The sequence below is a fragment of the Falco rusticolus genome, chromosome 3 (assembly GCF_015220075.1).
Source record: "Falco rusticolus isolate bFalRus1 chromosome 3, bFalRus1.pri, whole genome shotgun sequence".
NCBI lineage: Eukaryota > Metazoa > Chordata > Aves > Falconiformes > Falconidae > Falco > Falco rusticolus.
Window position 1 is genome coordinate 3,319,090 of NC_051189.1, and position 17,907 is coordinate 3,336,996.

General features: G+C 41.9%; 1 protein-coding gene across 1 annotated transcript in view; it reads right to left on the bottom strand.

The window, feature by feature from the left end:
• COL22A1 (collagen type XXII alpha 1 chain) overlaps positions 1–17,907 on the bottom strand; it is a 237,671-nt gene that overhangs the window by 83,261 nt on the left and 136,503 nt on the right. Inside the window, exons 17-23 of the mRNA XM_037381896.1 lie at positions 16,256–16,300; positions 11,572–11,625; positions 9,738–9,791; positions 7,972–8,007; positions 6,364–6,393; positions 5,444–5,497; positions 4,432–4,485 (exon numbers count right to left, since the gene is read on the bottom strand). Coding sequence (XP_037237793.1) covers positions 4,432–4,485; positions 5,444–5,497; positions 6,364–6,393; positions 7,972–8,007; positions 9,738–9,791; positions 11,572–11,625; positions 16,256–16,300 — 327 coding nt within the window. The remainder of the gene's footprint in view (positions 1–4,431; positions 4,486–5,443; positions 5,498–6,363; positions 6,394–7,971; positions 8,008–9,737; positions 9,792–11,571; positions 11,626–16,255; positions 16,301–17,907) is intronic.

Below are 17,907 nucleotides of genomic sequence, written 5' to 3' on the forward strand. Positions count from 1 at the left end.
GAATCATAGACTCATTTAGGTTGGAAAAGACCCTTGAGATCATCGAGTCCAACCGTTAACCTAACACTGCAAGTCCACCACTAAACCATGTCCCCAAGTGCTACATCTATGTCTTTTAAGTATCTCCAGTGATGATGACTCAACCACTTCCCTGGGCAGCCTGTTCCAGCACTTGACAACCCTTTCAGGGAAGACATTTTTCCTAATATCCAGTCTAAACCTCCCCTGGCAACTTGAGGCTGTTTTCTCTTGTCCTATCACTTGTTATCTGGGAGAACTGACCTACCTTCACCTGTTTACAGCCTCCTTTCAGGTAGTTGTAGAGAGCAATAAGGTCTCCCCTGGGCCTCCTTTCCTCCAGGCTAAACGACCCCAGGTTCCTCAGCTGCTCCTCATAAGACTCTAGACCTTTCACCAGCTCTGTTGCCCTTCTCCAGACACGCTCCAGCACCAAAATGTATGTGTTGAAGTGAGGGGCCCAAAACTGAACACAGGATTCAAGGGGCAGCCTCATCAGTGCCAAGTACAGGAGGACAATCACTGCCCCTGTCCTGCTGGCCACACTGTGTCTGATACAAGCCAGGATGCCTTTGGCCTCCTTGGCCACCTGGGCACACTGCTGGCTCATGTTCAGCCAGCTGTCAACCAGCACCCCCAGGTCCTTTTCTGCTGGGCAGCTTTCCAGCCGCTCTGCCCAAACCTGTAGCATTGCCTGGGGTTGTTGTGACCCAAGTGCAGGACCCGGCACTGAGCCTTGTTGAACCTCATACAACTGGCCTTGGCCCATCAGTCCAGCCTGTTCAGGTCCCTCTGCAGAGCCTGCCTGCCCTCAAACAGATCACCACTCCTGCCCAACTTGGTGTCACCTGCAATCTTCCTGAGGGTGCACTCAATCCCCTCATCCAGATCATCAATAAAGATATTAAACAGGACTGGCCCCAGTACTGAGCTAATACTGGTTCTTGGTCTTAAGCATGGTCTCAAGCAATCTGTAATACCAAGTCCAGAAGAAGCTTTGGACCATCAGAAGCCATGATGAGAGGGCTTCTTCACCCCAGTTACTTATTCAAGCATACCAGTATCACACATCCGCAGAAGACTTTGCAACTGCTCCAAGAAATGTGCAGTCTAAGCAACGGTGATGGTAAAACATTTATGCAAGCATGATGAACACATTTAAATGAAAGATTAAGCTTGCAGTAGCCATCTTAAAAAAAATGAAACTGACACTTTCTTTACTCTAAAATGGTGACTCTAAAGATTATGTCTTGTTTATTGGCAACTGTATTATCACATGTATTTTTTTATTTCTTCAGCAATAACAGGAACAGAAACTTCAGGCCTAAAGAACATCATACTTCCTCTTTTCCTAGAAATCTTTCCAAGATGTATGACCCTATTCCTGTCAGCCAAACTGTCACTGGAGTATTTGGCACAGTATGTAATCTTCTATGAAATCTATACACTGTGTAGGTGGCTCTTGCATTATATTTCTTACACCAGCCAACATTGCCTCTGCCTTTGCACAGATCAGAGTCCTTCATTTCCAGTGAACCGTGTTATGAGACATGAATTCCTCTATGAAATGGTTCCAAACATGCCTTTAGTCCATTAGTGGTTTGTTCCAGCTGTGTTACAGCTAACTAAAGCACTGCACACTTCTAAGAACTCCAAGAAATGGTCATGTCTGCAACCCTGAGTCATGACAGGGACTCTGTGCGTGTGCTGACTTCATTTACATCTTGGTTGAGGACCATAATGCAAAACTGAGGTCGAATCATACTGCAAAACACATCAGTCCCTTTGGAGCATGCTACTTGGAAAGTGTCTTGAAGTCAATGTTGCACCGTAATCTATCCCTTTTGTTACAAGACAGTAGTGCAGAATATTTAAAAAGTACCTGAGGAACCAAATTTTCAGGTGATATAAACTGGTGCAGCATCATATCTTGAAACCTCACCAGTATAAGAGTAGAGGGACCAGGCAAGCAGACAGTGAATTTCATCTGTTCTACACAGGTCTGCTAAAAAGGAATCCCAAATCTGCCTCTAGCTATGTCTGATTTTTCTGGCCTTAGCATGCCAGTAAACCTTCCTCACAAATAAGGATTGCCTTTGTTACCCAACCTGCCAAATACAGTCACCTTGCACTGCAGGGACATTTGTAGGAGACAATTAGCTGGCATGACCCAAAGGTGTGCTGCAGAAAATGCTCAGTGTTAAACAACTTGATGCTCACACTGCTGCTCTGGCTGTTTGGTTTGATCACATACCTGTACAGTCTTACACTCCTGCTCACAGGAGGTGCAGAAGCAATGAGTGTGTCTTAGAATAAAATCATAGAATAGTTTAGAATCATAGAATCATCTAGGTTGAAAAAAACCCTTAAGATTAGGTCCAACCGTTAATCGGCGTTGCCAAGTCCACCACTAAACCATGTCCATAAATGCCACATCTACACATCTTTTAAATACCTCCAGGGATGGTGACTCCACCACTTCCCTGGGGAGCCAGAAGAAATTTTTCAGTGGAGAAATTTTTCCTAATATCCAGCCAGCAAGTCAAGTCTTACAACAAGCCAGGGCAGGAGCCACAAATGATACTGAGGCATCATGTCCTCAACACCAGGCTATGCTGCTGGAGAGCAGCATTCAGGGCTCATTACAACTCTGAGCTGTGCCTTCAGAGCATGCCCTCACCTCAAAGCCAGTCATTCAAAGCTAGGCTCAAACAGATATTTGACATTACTGTTCTTGGCATTTTAACTTCTAAGCCTGTCTAGAGAGATACTTGCTTTCTGCAGCCAAATTTATGTAAGATGGTAATCAATGCCTGGATTTATGTTTGTACTTTGTCAAGAACTGCATTAATGGTGAATCAGTAGTATCTGCTAATCTGTTCTCTCTCCCACATGTAGGTTATCCATGTAGATCCACCAAGGCCAGGACTTTGATTCATCTCACATTCAGTCAGTGAATAATGGCCTTTATTTAAAATATATATATATATATCTCTACCTAAGATGCCTGGTGCCTAATAAAGACCCTTAGGAGAAGTAGTCTAACTAGCTAGGCACAAAAAAGTCTAGGGAAACATTCAAAGACAGTATGGATCAAATGACATCTCTAATCAAATGATCATTAGCAGGAGCATTTTGTGCCCTGTTGCAGAACCTGAGGGATCGCTGTCCTTCACCCAGCTAACGTGCTCTGTTAATCTTATTGAAGAAACAATGTTTCATAGCAGGCTTTAAAACCAGGACAATTCAAAACTTGTCAACTCCTAAGTAAAGCACAGCACAGTTAGTGGCTAAAGCGATAAGGTGGTATTTTCTAAAGACTGAAAAAGTACAAGAAAGCAAGTAAATGCCCTTTTTCACTGTGGGATTAACACAAGACTGTGTGCCCCATCTTCCCAAGGAGAAGATTCATAGAAGTCACATACAGCTCAATTTAATGTCATGCAATTCAATGTCAAGTCTGTGGAGAACCACCTACCAAGGTATATATCCCTTCCCTGTGCTGTCCTCTCTCCATAACCCTCCCATGCTCACAAGTAGCACTTGCACACCCAGTCTTCTAACAGCACCGGTGCTGACTCAACTGCAAAAAGCATTACGGGCAACCCCCATGATCTCCTCAATGGATTCAACTATGACCAAGTCTCTGTAAGTAGTTTAAAAAGTAACCCATCAAACCACAGTACTGAGACTGAAGTGACTGCCTCCACAACAGTTAAACAGGTGTCTCACTTCCACCCTTATCTGTTGTCTAGTGAGATGTTCTTCATACAAATGGTCTGAAGCAAGGAAAGGCAGGTTCAGAGTATGCATGTAATAATATCAGGCCCACTATAAATTTCACTTTTTATCAGTACTCAAATATTCCAAATGTAACTCTAAGTCAGAGAAAATCCAGTATTCTTTTTTTTTTTTTTTTTTAACAAGAGGAAACTATCTAAACTTCTGGCAGAGAGTGGTATACTATCTCTCATTTTGTGGGACCTTCTGTTTGAGTACAGACCAAACAGAACCAAAAATAATAAGTAATGCAAGTGTCTTTACATTTATTTGACTTCCAGGACAACAGCATTTCTCTGAACTTTCAACCTGTCCATATTACTAGTGGTTCTACACACTCAGAGTCATATCAAGAATCCTCTTGGCGGCAATGAGCAGATATAAAGACAGGAGAGCAAATGACAAGAAAGAAATTTTCCTAGGGTCCCACAGGGCATTGCATACAACCTGTGGACTCCAAGAGGTACTGAACGTTGCTGGACCATAAAGAAGGAAGAGAGGAAAGGATCTGGGCCTCCAGAATCCTTAAATAAGTAGAAAAGTATATGTAAAGTGGGTCAAAGTACCAAACCTTATTGAACAAAGTTGTGCCCAGCCTCTTGAGACTTACATTAAATAAAAACGGCAACTCACCCTTTGACCTGGTAAACCAGGGACTCCAGGTTTGCCTTCTGGACCAGCCTCTCCCTTTAAAAGAGAAAAGTTTTAGAAAGTTAACTGAGTAGGAAAAGCTAATGAACTGTATAACCATTTCCCAGCTGGCTTATGCTACCATTACTGCATGGCTACCTAGACAACTCCTAGCTGATAATTATGTTGTCCTGTGAGCAGAAGAGAGTAAGAAAACAGGACAGAGAAAAGCGACAACTCCCTGATTAAATACAGGGCACACAACTATATCTAAATTACATAATTTAAACCAGATTTACCTAAGTAATGCAGTTTCACAACACCATCAATTTTACAAAACCCAATCAACAGTGGAACGCAACAAACAATTCAAAAAGGAGGAAGTAAGAATATTTGCAAATGAGACAGCAGTGACAGTCTGAACAGAGATTTCCTGCAGAGCTGGGTTATAAAATATATTTTATATATATTACATATATAAAAATATAACTAGAATAAGCTACAATTAAGTCAAAAGTGACAATGCTGATATGTCTAAATTGTTGCAAAAATGGTGTCGAAGCAGAAACACGCATACCCAATTCTCATTTTTCACCCACAAAATATTTTAGCCACGACACTGGGGCATAAAGCCAACCCGTTTTAAAGCAACCATTCCCTTACATCCATTAGGACAACTTACAAGTTAACAGTGAGTGTCTCTCTGAGATGCATTGAACGCCCATACAGCTCTTCAGGACATTAGAAACAGAAAGACAATCAGGTTCTTCATGACAACAGCCTTGAGGCAAAGTCTGTCTCAGTGCAATGACTGCCCATGTCCTGGGTGTCACCTCTATGTGCCCAGAGTGGCCATCCACAGCAGGAGGCCTTCTCTCAACAGTGAAGAAAGCAGGAGGACGGGGGCAATCTAAAATCTTAGTGCCTGAATAATATATAAAATTTTGCCTGTATGCCTCATACCAGTCTGAGTATCTGTTTCTGGAAATGGCAAGGAGTGAAAAAAACAACTTACCGGAGGTCCAGGAAATCCAGGTTGGCCTTGTGGTCCTCGTGGCCCAGGCTTTCCCTACAGAAATATTTTTTTTAATGTTAAAATATCTGTATGAAAAATAACATTAGTCATGTTGGACATCTTTACAGGACCTATACAACCCCTTTCCTCATAGGTCCTGAAGAACCAGTGCAGAGACCAGCTGGTTTTCTCTTTAATCCTTTGGTTACTTGAATAATCAGCACTCATTAGACTGCACACAGACGGATCCACCCACGCTCAGCAGGCATTTATCTGTAACTAGCTCTTTATTTTTCAAAGGTAGTAACTCATCCGAAGACATTGGGCTATCACAGATTTTCCAACAAAACACTGTGGGTTGGAGTTCAGTGGTGGTGAAAAGCAATTCTTGCAAAAATGGCTTCCACAGGCATTTTCCTCAAGCCAGCACAGCTGCAAAGGGCTGTAAAGTATCACTTATATGATGCATATCATTATGTGAAATAAGAGTTACATACGAATTATATGCCTACCAACACAAAATCAAAATTAAAATATATTTTATTTATATGTAGGACTAACAGACTGAAGCAACAGGTGTCTATCCTATTTGAGTGCCCAGGTTCAGTGACAAACTCAGCATTAAGTCCAAATAGTTCAAGTTTCATATTAACACTTCTCTGGACGTAAAGAAACGTATAGCTGACACCTCAGTTTATACTTCTCATTCATGTTAGATTCACTGAATCTGAAAAGGACATTGCCCTTTTTCCTTTCTTATTAATTTTATCCACTGTAAATAAGAAAACTCAATTCCTGATGGCCTGACAATGGTTCTATCCACTTTAATGTATTATTTTAAAGCAAAATCTAACCTATCAGGCAACAGAGCTACGTGAAGTATCCTTGCAACAGAAGAATAGATATTGAATCTCTCTTACTTGCTCTCCTTTTAGGCCTTCAGTAGGCACCTGCAATAAAAATGTAGAGTCATAAAGGATAAGAAGAGGAAAGACAGCGCAGAAGGTGCCAGAGGTATGACAGTTCCCCACAGTGTATTTCTCTCCCCTCGCCGTTCCCTCAAGATGCACACTAACTGCTACAGCTCCTCAAATCCTTTTGCAGGCTGGGGGATAGTTTCTATTTAAACAGCTCAGCTTGCCACAAGGTTTGCTCACCCAGTTACCTATGAAGCGATTTGTGTGGCTGTATAAAGAGTAAGAACTTAATTCATTATCTCGTTGGTATAAATAAGTTAGTAAATTGCCCAGCTCATGTCTTACTTTAAATTACAAAGATCTATTGGATGCAGAAGGCATCATATAAATAGCAGGCTGACTTTGGATATGGTGCGTGTTCAACCAGTTCTCCACCCACCTCCTGGAACTTTAAGCTCATTTTCAGGTTTTATGTGTGTCTTTCAAAATCTCTTGGCAACTACTGCCATGTCACTAATTTCACATTTAAACAGGACAGTAAAAAGCTCTTACCCAAACAGGTTTATTTCAGAGCTCTCTCGTTCTCCCTCCTTTGCTTTCTACTACATTCTGAGCAAGGAAATTGCCTGTTGCCTTTCTCATGATTACCAGGCAGCTTTCATTCTTGCCTTTAGCACCCAGTCCTTCTTTGGCACAGGGCTACAGTTAACGTCATGGTATTACCAGCCCTTTAATGCTTTCTACCAATAGTCCGAGAGTGCTGTTTCCTAATTTTAAACCTACTTTTTGGAAAGTAAAAGGGATACTCCCCAACTGTTTTGTTACCAGCCCCTGCAGACCTGGGTTCTAGACCTCTCCTTTGCATACATTGTAGTAAATCTTCTTTCTCCATTCACTTGGAAATGATCTCTTTATACAGACAATACTAACCTCTGGACATCTTTACATCTCTGCTAGTGATTTCTCTGGCATTGCTGAAGGCAGAGAGATGCACAAAGGCATGTAAATCTAGTGCCACAGGAAAGACCAATGCCCCTTTCCTATTTTCTCAGTTTTCTTTTTTATCACTGCTTTCCTGATTTCAGCACAACAGGTCTTACTTGTCTCATATTCCACCAGGACGTTTTCTGATAAAAGTCGAGGGAAGCTCATCCCCTTTCATCAGAAATTCATTTTTTTTGTCTCCCATCCCAACTTTCACATCCAGCCCATGACAAAGGCACTCATTAATTCAACTAAATTCTGAAATATCATTTGCTTTTATAACTTTTACAGGCTCTATTTTCCAAAGGCCACTAGGAATCAGCTCGGCAACTGTCCTGGAAACCACACATTCTTGTCACAGTATTGCTCCCTCTGATGCATGTGAGGCAATGTTTTCATTGCCTCTTCAAGTCCTGATCTTCACATTTCAAAATTTCCCAAAATTGTGGCAGTTGGAACCCATCACTTGCCTTCTTAAAAAATCTTCACTGTCTTAAACTTCACTTTTTTTTGAAAAGACATTTAAGAACATCTCTCAATCAAGTCCTCCCACCTCCAGCTTCCACCTTCTCTTCTCATATGCAATAATGCCTACAGAGTTTGAGAAATCTAAAAAAGAAATCTTACTAAAGAGCCAGGCAGTCCTGGAAGCCCTGGTTCACCCTGCAGGGAAACATGAAAGAAATAAAAAAAAAAAAAACAACACAGAATATAGCACAATACATAACATAAACCAAAATCAAACCTCTGAGTACATTTTCCAACTACTGTAGTACATTCTTATTTTCAATACCATGCTGTAATTAATAGATATGAACATGCAATCCCAATTAACTCTGTTTTCTCTGTCCTGCAGATGAATACATGTAGGAACTGGTTGTGTTCTCTTTTACTGTGTTGTTATACATTGATTTTAATGACATTTAGTGACTTAAAATGAATGATGCACTGGATGCATCATAAGATTCAATCTGAGCTTCAAAAATCTTGTAATTGGTGTATGCATACCACACAAATAAACCTGATTTATTCTTAGATCCCTAACAGAGTCTGCAGGATGGATTAAGGGGCCAAAATGTTTTGTTTGTTAATGAGCAAAAAATCTTCACAAATAGAAAATATGTGAGAAATGGTACAGTTTTGCCAAAGTCATTTTATAGAGAAGAATCATGTTATGAAAGTTTGCAGGACACTGAGATGCTACATCCTCTTTACATGATTTTTTGCCATCTAGGCTATCAGTTTGTTCCAGCCCATTTTTCTCCAGCAGTGTCCATCATTATTATGTTTTAAGACTAAGCACCCAGAAGGTATATCCTTTGCTTTATATACAGACATGCAAAAATTATTATATAGCTTCCTTTCATACTCTATTTGTTCATTACTTATGTAGGTCTCTGAACGACCCAGCATATCATTCATACTCTTCCTCTTAAGACATGTTTAATTGCTATTTGTTATTTATTCTAAAGAGAGACCATACTATGCCAGAAGGACTGAAGAGACACACATCAGCTGCATTGAAAATAATGGAGAAAGGAGCTCAACATCTTCTGGAACCCCTAAATTCAGCCATTTCAAGAGATACGGATGAAGTGTTATGAACTCAAGACTGCTCTCTACTCCACACATGCTGAAGCACAAAGAATTTCTTGCTGCTTATCACCTCAGTGGAAGTACACTGCTTGTAGGTACTTCTTAAACCTCACCTATAACTGTTGCAACTGAGTGGGAAAGTAATGGGAGATAGAGATTTACTTCTGATCTCTGCATTCTTGGATAAGGCTCACTGCCTTATCTGGAGGAGAAAAGGAGAAAGAAAATTCAGAACTGGGCATGCCTTTCCACTCATGCCGAAGAACTGGGTAGGAAATACCAAAACCACAGCATCACCTCTACCTGAGAGGGAAACATATGGCTGTCCTGGAAACTCTATCAACTCGGTAAATTAATGAGGTCAAAATTGCTGCTGAGAGCAGTGAATAATTATTTTGCAGGTAAGGGGGTTGGGCTCAGTTGATCGGCACTTTCTAAGTCCATTCTACATCTCCTGGGTCAGAAAACCGGCATTGACACAAACATATTGACATTTCTATTCACCTTTCTTAGGTGAGGAAGATTTCCTCTTCCTCAGTAGAAAACTACTCCCTACTTCCCTCTGTCCCACTACAAGGGTTAAACTAAGAGCAGAGGAGCTATAACTAGACACTTTTACCCATTTCAGACTGAAGCAATATCAGGAAAGTGAAACATTGAAATGCATATAAGCTTCACTTGTACACAAATGATATAAATGTTAGGCCAACAGCCCTGATATTTCTATGCCAAGGGGCCCAAGGAAGAATCAACAAACGTGTGTCCAGATCCCTCCTGTGCATCCCATCCCAACTCACCTTTTCTCCTTTGGTCCCACTGGCACCTGGAGGGCCTGGGCTGCCAGCAGGGCCCTATAAACAGGTAAAACAAAGAGAAAAATCTTTGGTTACATACTGCAGGTCATCAGTTGCTATTCCCTTGAAGTGCAGGAGAAACATAAGGCTGTAGGTTTGGGTATCGGCAGCACATTGCACTGGGGTAGGTGCTAATACAACACACAGCTTGGCTCTGGTGCATGGAGAGGGAGGAGGAATAAGGATGGAGATGCCACAGCAGCCACGATAACAGCAATCCAATTTCAGCTGGTTTAGAAGGATTGCAGTTCAGGGAGTACATCAGTGTCAGACACAAAATATAGGATAAAATTCAGGCGTGAAGATTTGCCCACTGCTAGGTGTCTAGACAGGATAAAGGCAAAAAAAGCTTCAGAAAAACCCAGCTTCTGTAATAGATGTCACTGGGAGGAATTGTTCCTTAGAAGCAGTAAACAATCAGCATCCACTTTCACATCTCTCTGCAATTTCTCACTTCATCTACATTTGCTGCAAGTATAAACCAGGTCTGTAAAGAATGTAATGGGCATAGTGAATATAGTGCATCGTGATTCCAGTGCTGCATCTAGCACCAGAAAACATTTCCATCTTATAAGGATAGTGATAAACACTAACTAGACAAATAATTCTCAGTATAGGGTAAACTGTGGCTGAGGAACAGAGCAGAGTGACAATTCATCATCCAAACCACCACGAAGAAGCAGAACAACATTTGGTGCAAAAATGTCTATCACCTTACAGAAAGAAAGATACAGATTTAACAAAGATTAAGACTGCTAATGACACAACACCTTGCCATCTAAATACAAAAAGAGTGTCTAATATGGAAACAAAAAAAATTTCCCAACAAAATCAAATTGAAACTCTAGCTGCTAAAAGAGTGAGAGCAAGGCCCTTGGGCAGCACGTGGCTGCCATGCTTGTAAAGCATGTTCAGGTCAGACCCCATCAGCCGCTTTGTCTGTGTGAGCTGCGGGATCAACCACCTGAAGTTGAACCACCCTGAGGATTCGAGGTGCAACTCCTCTCTAACTGCAAAAACATGCCTCCAAATTATGTTTTCCAGAGAGGGAAACAGCAAGGGCTAGTGAATAGAATGCAGACGCAGCATCCTAGAGGCTTGAGGCTCAAGGGTGGCAATGATTAGCTGCAGGCATTTGGCAAATCACTTTTTAGCCTCTGCTTCTTACTCTGTCTTTTGGTATTTAGACCAGAAGATCCTTGAGAATAAAGGATGCCTCTCATTAGGTATCATACCCTGAGTAATGAAAACAGTCTTGTGGGATCTACAGATAGTAGCTTCAGAAAAGCATTATCTGTCTAATCAGCAGAAATATACTGACTTTTAGACTATTTTCTGGTTTCATCTTGTCTTAAAAATGTAAACAGTTCCAAGCCTTTCTTATAGAAAACAAACCAAATATATTAAATCCAGTTATCTCCCTTTCATGTTGTGGGAGGGGGAAAAAGAAGTTTATAAAAATCAGGCGTAAACAGCTGAACTTTTATATGCGCTTTCTTATGTCTTTAACGAAAACTAAGACAAACATCTAACCTACCATGTTGAAAAGAATGGCATTTCTTTTAAGTGTATATTGCATTACAATTTAATTCTAAAAGCAATCAAACAAAACAAGAATACTATGCCAACACAGATCCCTAGAATAAGGAGTATGAAAACAGCTGATGCAGTGGGGTCCTTCCATAGCTCAGTACCACCCAGGATAAGCCCCAGTTTTACAGTCAATTTGCACTTGTTCCAAAGAAAAGCCTCCATTTGTTAAGTATGTGGCACGTACCTGTTTCCCCTCCACACCTGGCTTTCCAGGGAACCCATCTAGGCCTCGTTCTCCCTGGAAAAAGAAGAGAAAGAACCACTATAACTCAAATCCATGGTGTTTACACCACCATTCCGCAAGAGATGGCTGTGTTAGCTGCTCCAAGAGTAAGGAGAGAAATTCAAGCCAGACTAACAAAGAAAATGGCTGAAGTCCCCACATCTGTACTGTGAAAAGCCGCTGTGACCAGAAGAAGTTGTGTGCTAGCTTTCCACATCGGCACCCTTCCTCTGCCTGCTGAGGTGGGTTCATGCAAACTGGACAAAGTACACCAGGAGAACACCAGCTCTTACAAAAAATAATGAAGCCACAATGCAGCAATAGTTCATTTTTACTCAGTTAAGAAAAACCTTTCATTTTTCACCTTTGCTTTCTGTAACCTAGGGGAACAATTAATCTATTCCAGTATGTCTTCAGAGCTGGACAGTCCACAAAGTCCACAGGCAATCTATTCCACTACTATATTTTTAATACCTGAAGATATGGTTGTTTGGTTTTTTTTCTCCTGTACCTAAACCTGTTTTATTCTTGTACAGTTTCAGACCAGTATGCCTTTCCGTAACTCCCGACAGAGAACAGACTGTTCTCTTCATCTTTACAACGGCCTTTTATGTATTTGAAGACTTACAAAACTCCCCCCCCTTCTCTAGACTAAACAACCTCAATACTCTTCATGGGCATGTCTTTCAGACCTCTGATCATTTTTGTTGCTCCCATTTGTGCGCTGTCCAATTGTCCCATGTCTCCACTGTAGCTACATGCCCAAAACTGGATGCAGCTGAGGTTAACTTGGAGTAGAAAGATTATTTCACATTTTAGAGAGTCTTCTTTTGTTTGAAGCCCAGAATAATGTTTACTTCACCCCAAACTCTCTTCTGCAGGACAGCTCCTTAATCAGATGTTCCCAACCTGTGTATTAAGCATCCTGCAGCTGCCCTTTCACAACATCACCTCTGCTTTGGGAGATTGTGATTTCACGATCATTCTGATTCTGACCCTAACCTCCACCGTACTTCCACGTTCAAGCTTAACGTATTTCATATTTTTATAATCCAGATCCTCAATAGAAATGATGATCAGATCAATGACATACTCCCGCGAACTTCACTTCTCTCTTACAAATTGTGGCCCTATCTATTTCTGACTCTTTAGTCTAAAACTCTTTGGAACAGAGGCTTTCTCTTGCTCTGTAAAATGAAACACTGATTTTGCTTGGATCCATGCACACACAGCTGAATATAAATCATCAAATATACACACACAGTGCACTGCTAACATAAATGTGCATGTAAAAGCAATTCTACAACTACAACAAGTAAAATTTAGTTTACTTCATTTTTTGAAATGAGTAAATTCTGATTACTATCCCCACAGGATCCCTGTTAGACCTCTGTTATTATCTGCAAACCCACACTTATGGCACTGGATTTAATTAGCTCCTTTTGAAAACTACATTGATTCAGCAAGTCAGAAACGGCTTGGGAAATCATTTATTTTTCCCCTTTAGAAAGACATCTTGCAACATAAATGTTATTTCAAAATTATGTATCTGAGGAATGAAATTAGAGAGCTCTGTACCCTATAGAGTACATCAGACATCCATACGTACTTCCTTTTGGGCGATTGTTTCCACATTAATGGTTTTCCTTTGCACTGACTGAACTACCAGTATCCTGACTTGACGAGACTTTCAATAAGCAACAGTCTGGTAGATTGCTGAAAAAATGTGCAGTGTATTCTCAAAAGAATTTTTTAACATCAATACACTGCAGCAATGAGTACTTCACACACGCTATTTTAGCTGCCAAAACAGAAAAGCGTCAATGTTCTTACTGCTAGTAAATGGGGGCTGGGAAAGGTGAGTTTATTATTTATACAATAATAGAATAAACCTGTTTGAAAACACTCCAAATAATTGTGTTTTTAGTTGTTTCTTCAGAAAAATCTCTCATTATAAGTATTTTTTTTCTTATTTTTACATTCTTTAAAAAGGGCTATTTAGGAAAAGGTGTTTTGTCAGGATTTTTTTCCCCCCAGAAGAAAGAACAAACACAATAAAAATCTGATTCTAAAATTTTCACTTTAAGACCCCAATTTCTTTCTCCTGTGCTCTACTGTTTTTTCTGCTTTTAACCACTGGAACAAAATAGTGAAGAGTCATAAGCAACTTGGGGAAATGTCAATTCCACAGAAACTTTAGTGCTGTTTTCTGACCCCTACCAGTTAGAAAGTGTAATGATTTGTTGGAAAAATGATTCCCTACAAGTCTGCAGAGCCCTGAGAAAGACTGAAAGAGAGCAAACCCACTGCACAAGGAACCTGGCAGCAGCAGACCAACCCTGCTGCCTCCTTACATGAGCTCTTCTCCAATACAGCAGACAAGGATTTACAGGATGGACATAGGCATACGCAGCAAAAGCAATGCCCCGTGTCGTGCTGAACTGCTGTACATGCCTAAATTAACATGCCAAGTATCACATACATATATGGCTGATGTTGGCAGGTAAGTGCATCATGCATATCTCTGCAAAGTCTGTCCCAGCGTCTATGGTGAGCACAGTGGATACAAAAGGACACGACAGATCACTCATATTGTGCAGTGGCTTTCCTAAAGCGCACGTGTAACCAATACTACTACTGGATTTGGAAAAATCCCCCTAAAACCTCAATAGTTACATCTGAGGTCCCAGGATATAAGAATAGAGCAGCAAGATGTATTATGGGATCTTTAGGGTTTTTATGATACTAGGGTACAGGTTCAATAGACCAATACTCAGTGCCTGGGCTAATGCTCTCATCTGATATAATAAACATTTCTCTTCCTAGGCACAAAGAAACACAGGTTGCGTAGGTGTCAGTATTCGAGTTACAGACTGAAGAGCAGACAAGAAAATATTTGGCCCGCCGAATTTACGCCCACTGTTTTCACACTAGTACTGACTGGTAGAAATTAAAGCGATGGCAGTAGGTGCTCTGAGACCATCATTAAGGCCTGGAAAAAAATCAGAGTACAATTGTTGTAGCAGAGATCTGGCTGCTCCAGAAAAAAAAAAGGGGGTGGGTGGGTGGGAGCTCTAATTGTGCATATCCTTTTAACGAAACAAAACCTAATTCATTTCTTCCCCACTTTAATCTTCCTCTAGCTTAGTCAGCTGCCTGCCCACACACAGCTCCAGCTTCTTCTCCCATCACGGTGATGTCAGAAAGATGGATTTTCTTCCAGGAGCCAAATATTCCAGCAGATTAGAGAACCTCACCTCCGGAAAAGCAGCAAAGGCACTGGCTAGACACAGCACACTGAGCCAGGGCTGAGGCAAAAGCACAAGGAAGATAAAAGTATGATCCAGCCTTTTGCTTTAGCTACAATGTTGGGGATAGATAATAAGAAACACGGTCATGGCTACTTCATCACGAACAACAAAATGGACACTGGGAACAGACACCTTAACACATGGTAAAGCAAAACACAGTATCTCACACTAAAGGTCTATTGATCATTTTTCCCAGTAGGCTTGGTGTAAATCACTGGGGTTTCTTCTCCAGAATGAGATGGAAAGTGAGAAATGGGAACAAGGCCATGCTAACAACTCCCTCCTCTGCACAAACATGTAGCTGGATATGACTAAAGACGGCTTGAACAGAGGCAAAGCTGCCTGACCAACACTGAGATATTCCTGTCTCAGGACCAGCTTGAGACAAGCAGGCCAGTACATCGCTCAGGGCAGCAAGCCACTCGGAGCTGACGAGAAAGGCCATGCTGCCTGTTCTGCCAACATGACAAAAGGAGTGACTTGGGTCTGACCAAGAGTCTGGTGATGCCCCATCTCCAGCCGCTTGCTGGGGCGCAGGAGTGGGCCAGCACTCGCTTCTCCTGGCAGGGATGGCAAAACACATTTTTGGTGGCATTTCTGGGCAGCCTCGAGCACCGCCTGACAGGTCCGCAGCTGAAGTGTCTGCACATCTGAGGTCTCTCCAAACACAACAAGCAAACTGAAATAACAAAGACTTTGTGTCTGCCCAGTTCTCCTTTTAAATGCTTAGTCCAGGTATAACAGGCATTTGGTCTCTTTCTTGAACTATAAACATGGTTCAAATCCCAGCATGTCCTGCACTCTGTAAAACAGCTACTCCCAGACAGGAGAGAGCAGAAAACCGGGAAGCAGCACCAGCTGGTTGGATTCTTTAACACAGAAACTACCTGGTACTTACTACTACCAAGCTTATGGTGATGGGAGAAGACAGAAACATAGGAAGTTGGATAATCTGAGCAACTGCAGTGCAATGGGAAAATGCTGGATGCAGAAACGGTCAGCAGCGGTCAGTAGTCATTCAAAGCTCTGAGGTGGTGCACAGAATGTGGACACCCCACTAGATCTCCCCAATTGTAGACCTTCACTCCACTCCCTTCCTCTCCCCCCCATCCCTGGCTACACACAGACAAGAAGTCACTTAGCAGACAGCAGAGATCCACAAAGCCCTCCTGCACTCCCATGGCAGGTCGTTCCCAGACAGCACCAGGAGGTACAGCGCAGTGAGGAAACTCCATCATCCATCACCCTGCAGAGCTGCTGGCCTGGCAGACCGCCTCACCTAATGGGCAAAAGCAAAGAGCAGCCCGGCTTTTCCTACCATGCAGCAGGAATACCTTGTCTCCTCGTGTTCCCTTTTCTCCTCTTTCTCCTTGTAGACCCTAAAAAAGAAAAAGATTATAAAGCTCAGTCCAAGTAGAGACATAGTTATGTCCTCTAAGTAGCCACCAAACCACTGTGCACATCTGCATAATCTATTCAAGTGAACCTCAAGGATGTTTTCTGTGTTGCCAGCCCTCCAAGCTGGCCACAAGCATGATATAAGCAGACCTACAGAGCAAGGATGACCTGTGGGCCCAAGAACGTCTGTAATATTATGTTGCCTGCAGACACACGACCCTTCTGCCAACAGCAGTGTGGAGGGACAGGCAACACCCCACAGCTGCAGATGGTCTGGAAAACAACCAATGCTCTGCATTTTTCATGTTGCTCGTAAACAACGAGGACTTAGGTAGAGGACAATACTGATGGAAAAACCTATCGCATCAATAAGCAAGAATGCCTGTTCCTGGTGGTTTTGGATGCCGTAGCTAGGCAGACAGCAGGTACCTCTGAGAACTGGCGAATGTTAGATAATCCCTGTCCTGGAGGCCCAAGCACATTTTTTCACTGTGAGTTCAATGCCAGTGTTCATCTGGACCGCATAATTTATCTCCTCCCAGGTACACCAGAAGCATTTGCTGAGGCTTATTTTGATGAAAGACAGAGACACTAACACAGGCAATCGACTCAATGGGCAGGAATAGATTTCACCTTCTCTTGACATGGCAAATACCCTGTATTTTACCTTTACTGTAGCAACAGAGCAACCAACTAATATCTCCAGGCAGATGAATATGTTCAGTCAGTAGTGATCTCTCTAAAACTACCAAAGCTTAAAATGCTTCTTATTCTAATAATCCATTCACACTTATACATTAATTTACTTTACACTAGTGGAGGCTACCTCCATGCTAATCAGAGTGACATGTCTGGGTTTATTTGTCCCTTAGGATTATTTACATAACTAAGATTTTTAGATTTCAGGCCACGGTTGACTGTGAGCAAACTGTACACTCCTGTCCACCTCTAACAATCTGAACTGAGCCTCCACAGCCTCCCACGCTGCAAAGAAGTAACCCTGCTATTTCCAGAAAGCAAATGGCAGGATATCTTAAAATATGACTCCTGTAATGCACTAATGACTACGGGGCTTTCATGTAGACTGTGCCTTGCTCCTCCCCAGCAGCCCAAGCCAAACTTCAATCTTATGACAGAAAAGGATAGGACCTACAGTAATGGTGCACCACATGAGTGTTCTACTTCTCACACAAAAAGGTGACTCAAAGAGCAGGAAGGAAGTGTTCACATAGCTTTGTCCATTTATCTCATTAATATTGCAAATCTATCACATGGACAGGTAATGTCACCCCCATGTTTATTTCATCATCTTCAAGCCCAGTACCATTGAACCTTTGACCACACAGGGAAACATGCACCTGAGTGCTCGAGCTCTTTTGAGCACATTGAACCCGTTTGTAGTGAGCTGCAAAGCAAATCCTTGGCTGACACAGGGAAATCTTTCAGCACATGAGGACATCTGTTATGCCACTAAAGAGCAGTGATATACAGTCATAATATTATAGAATGGTTTGGGCTGGAAAGAACCTTTGAAGGTCATCTAGTCCAAACCCCCTGCAATGAGCAGGGACACCTTCCACTAGATCAG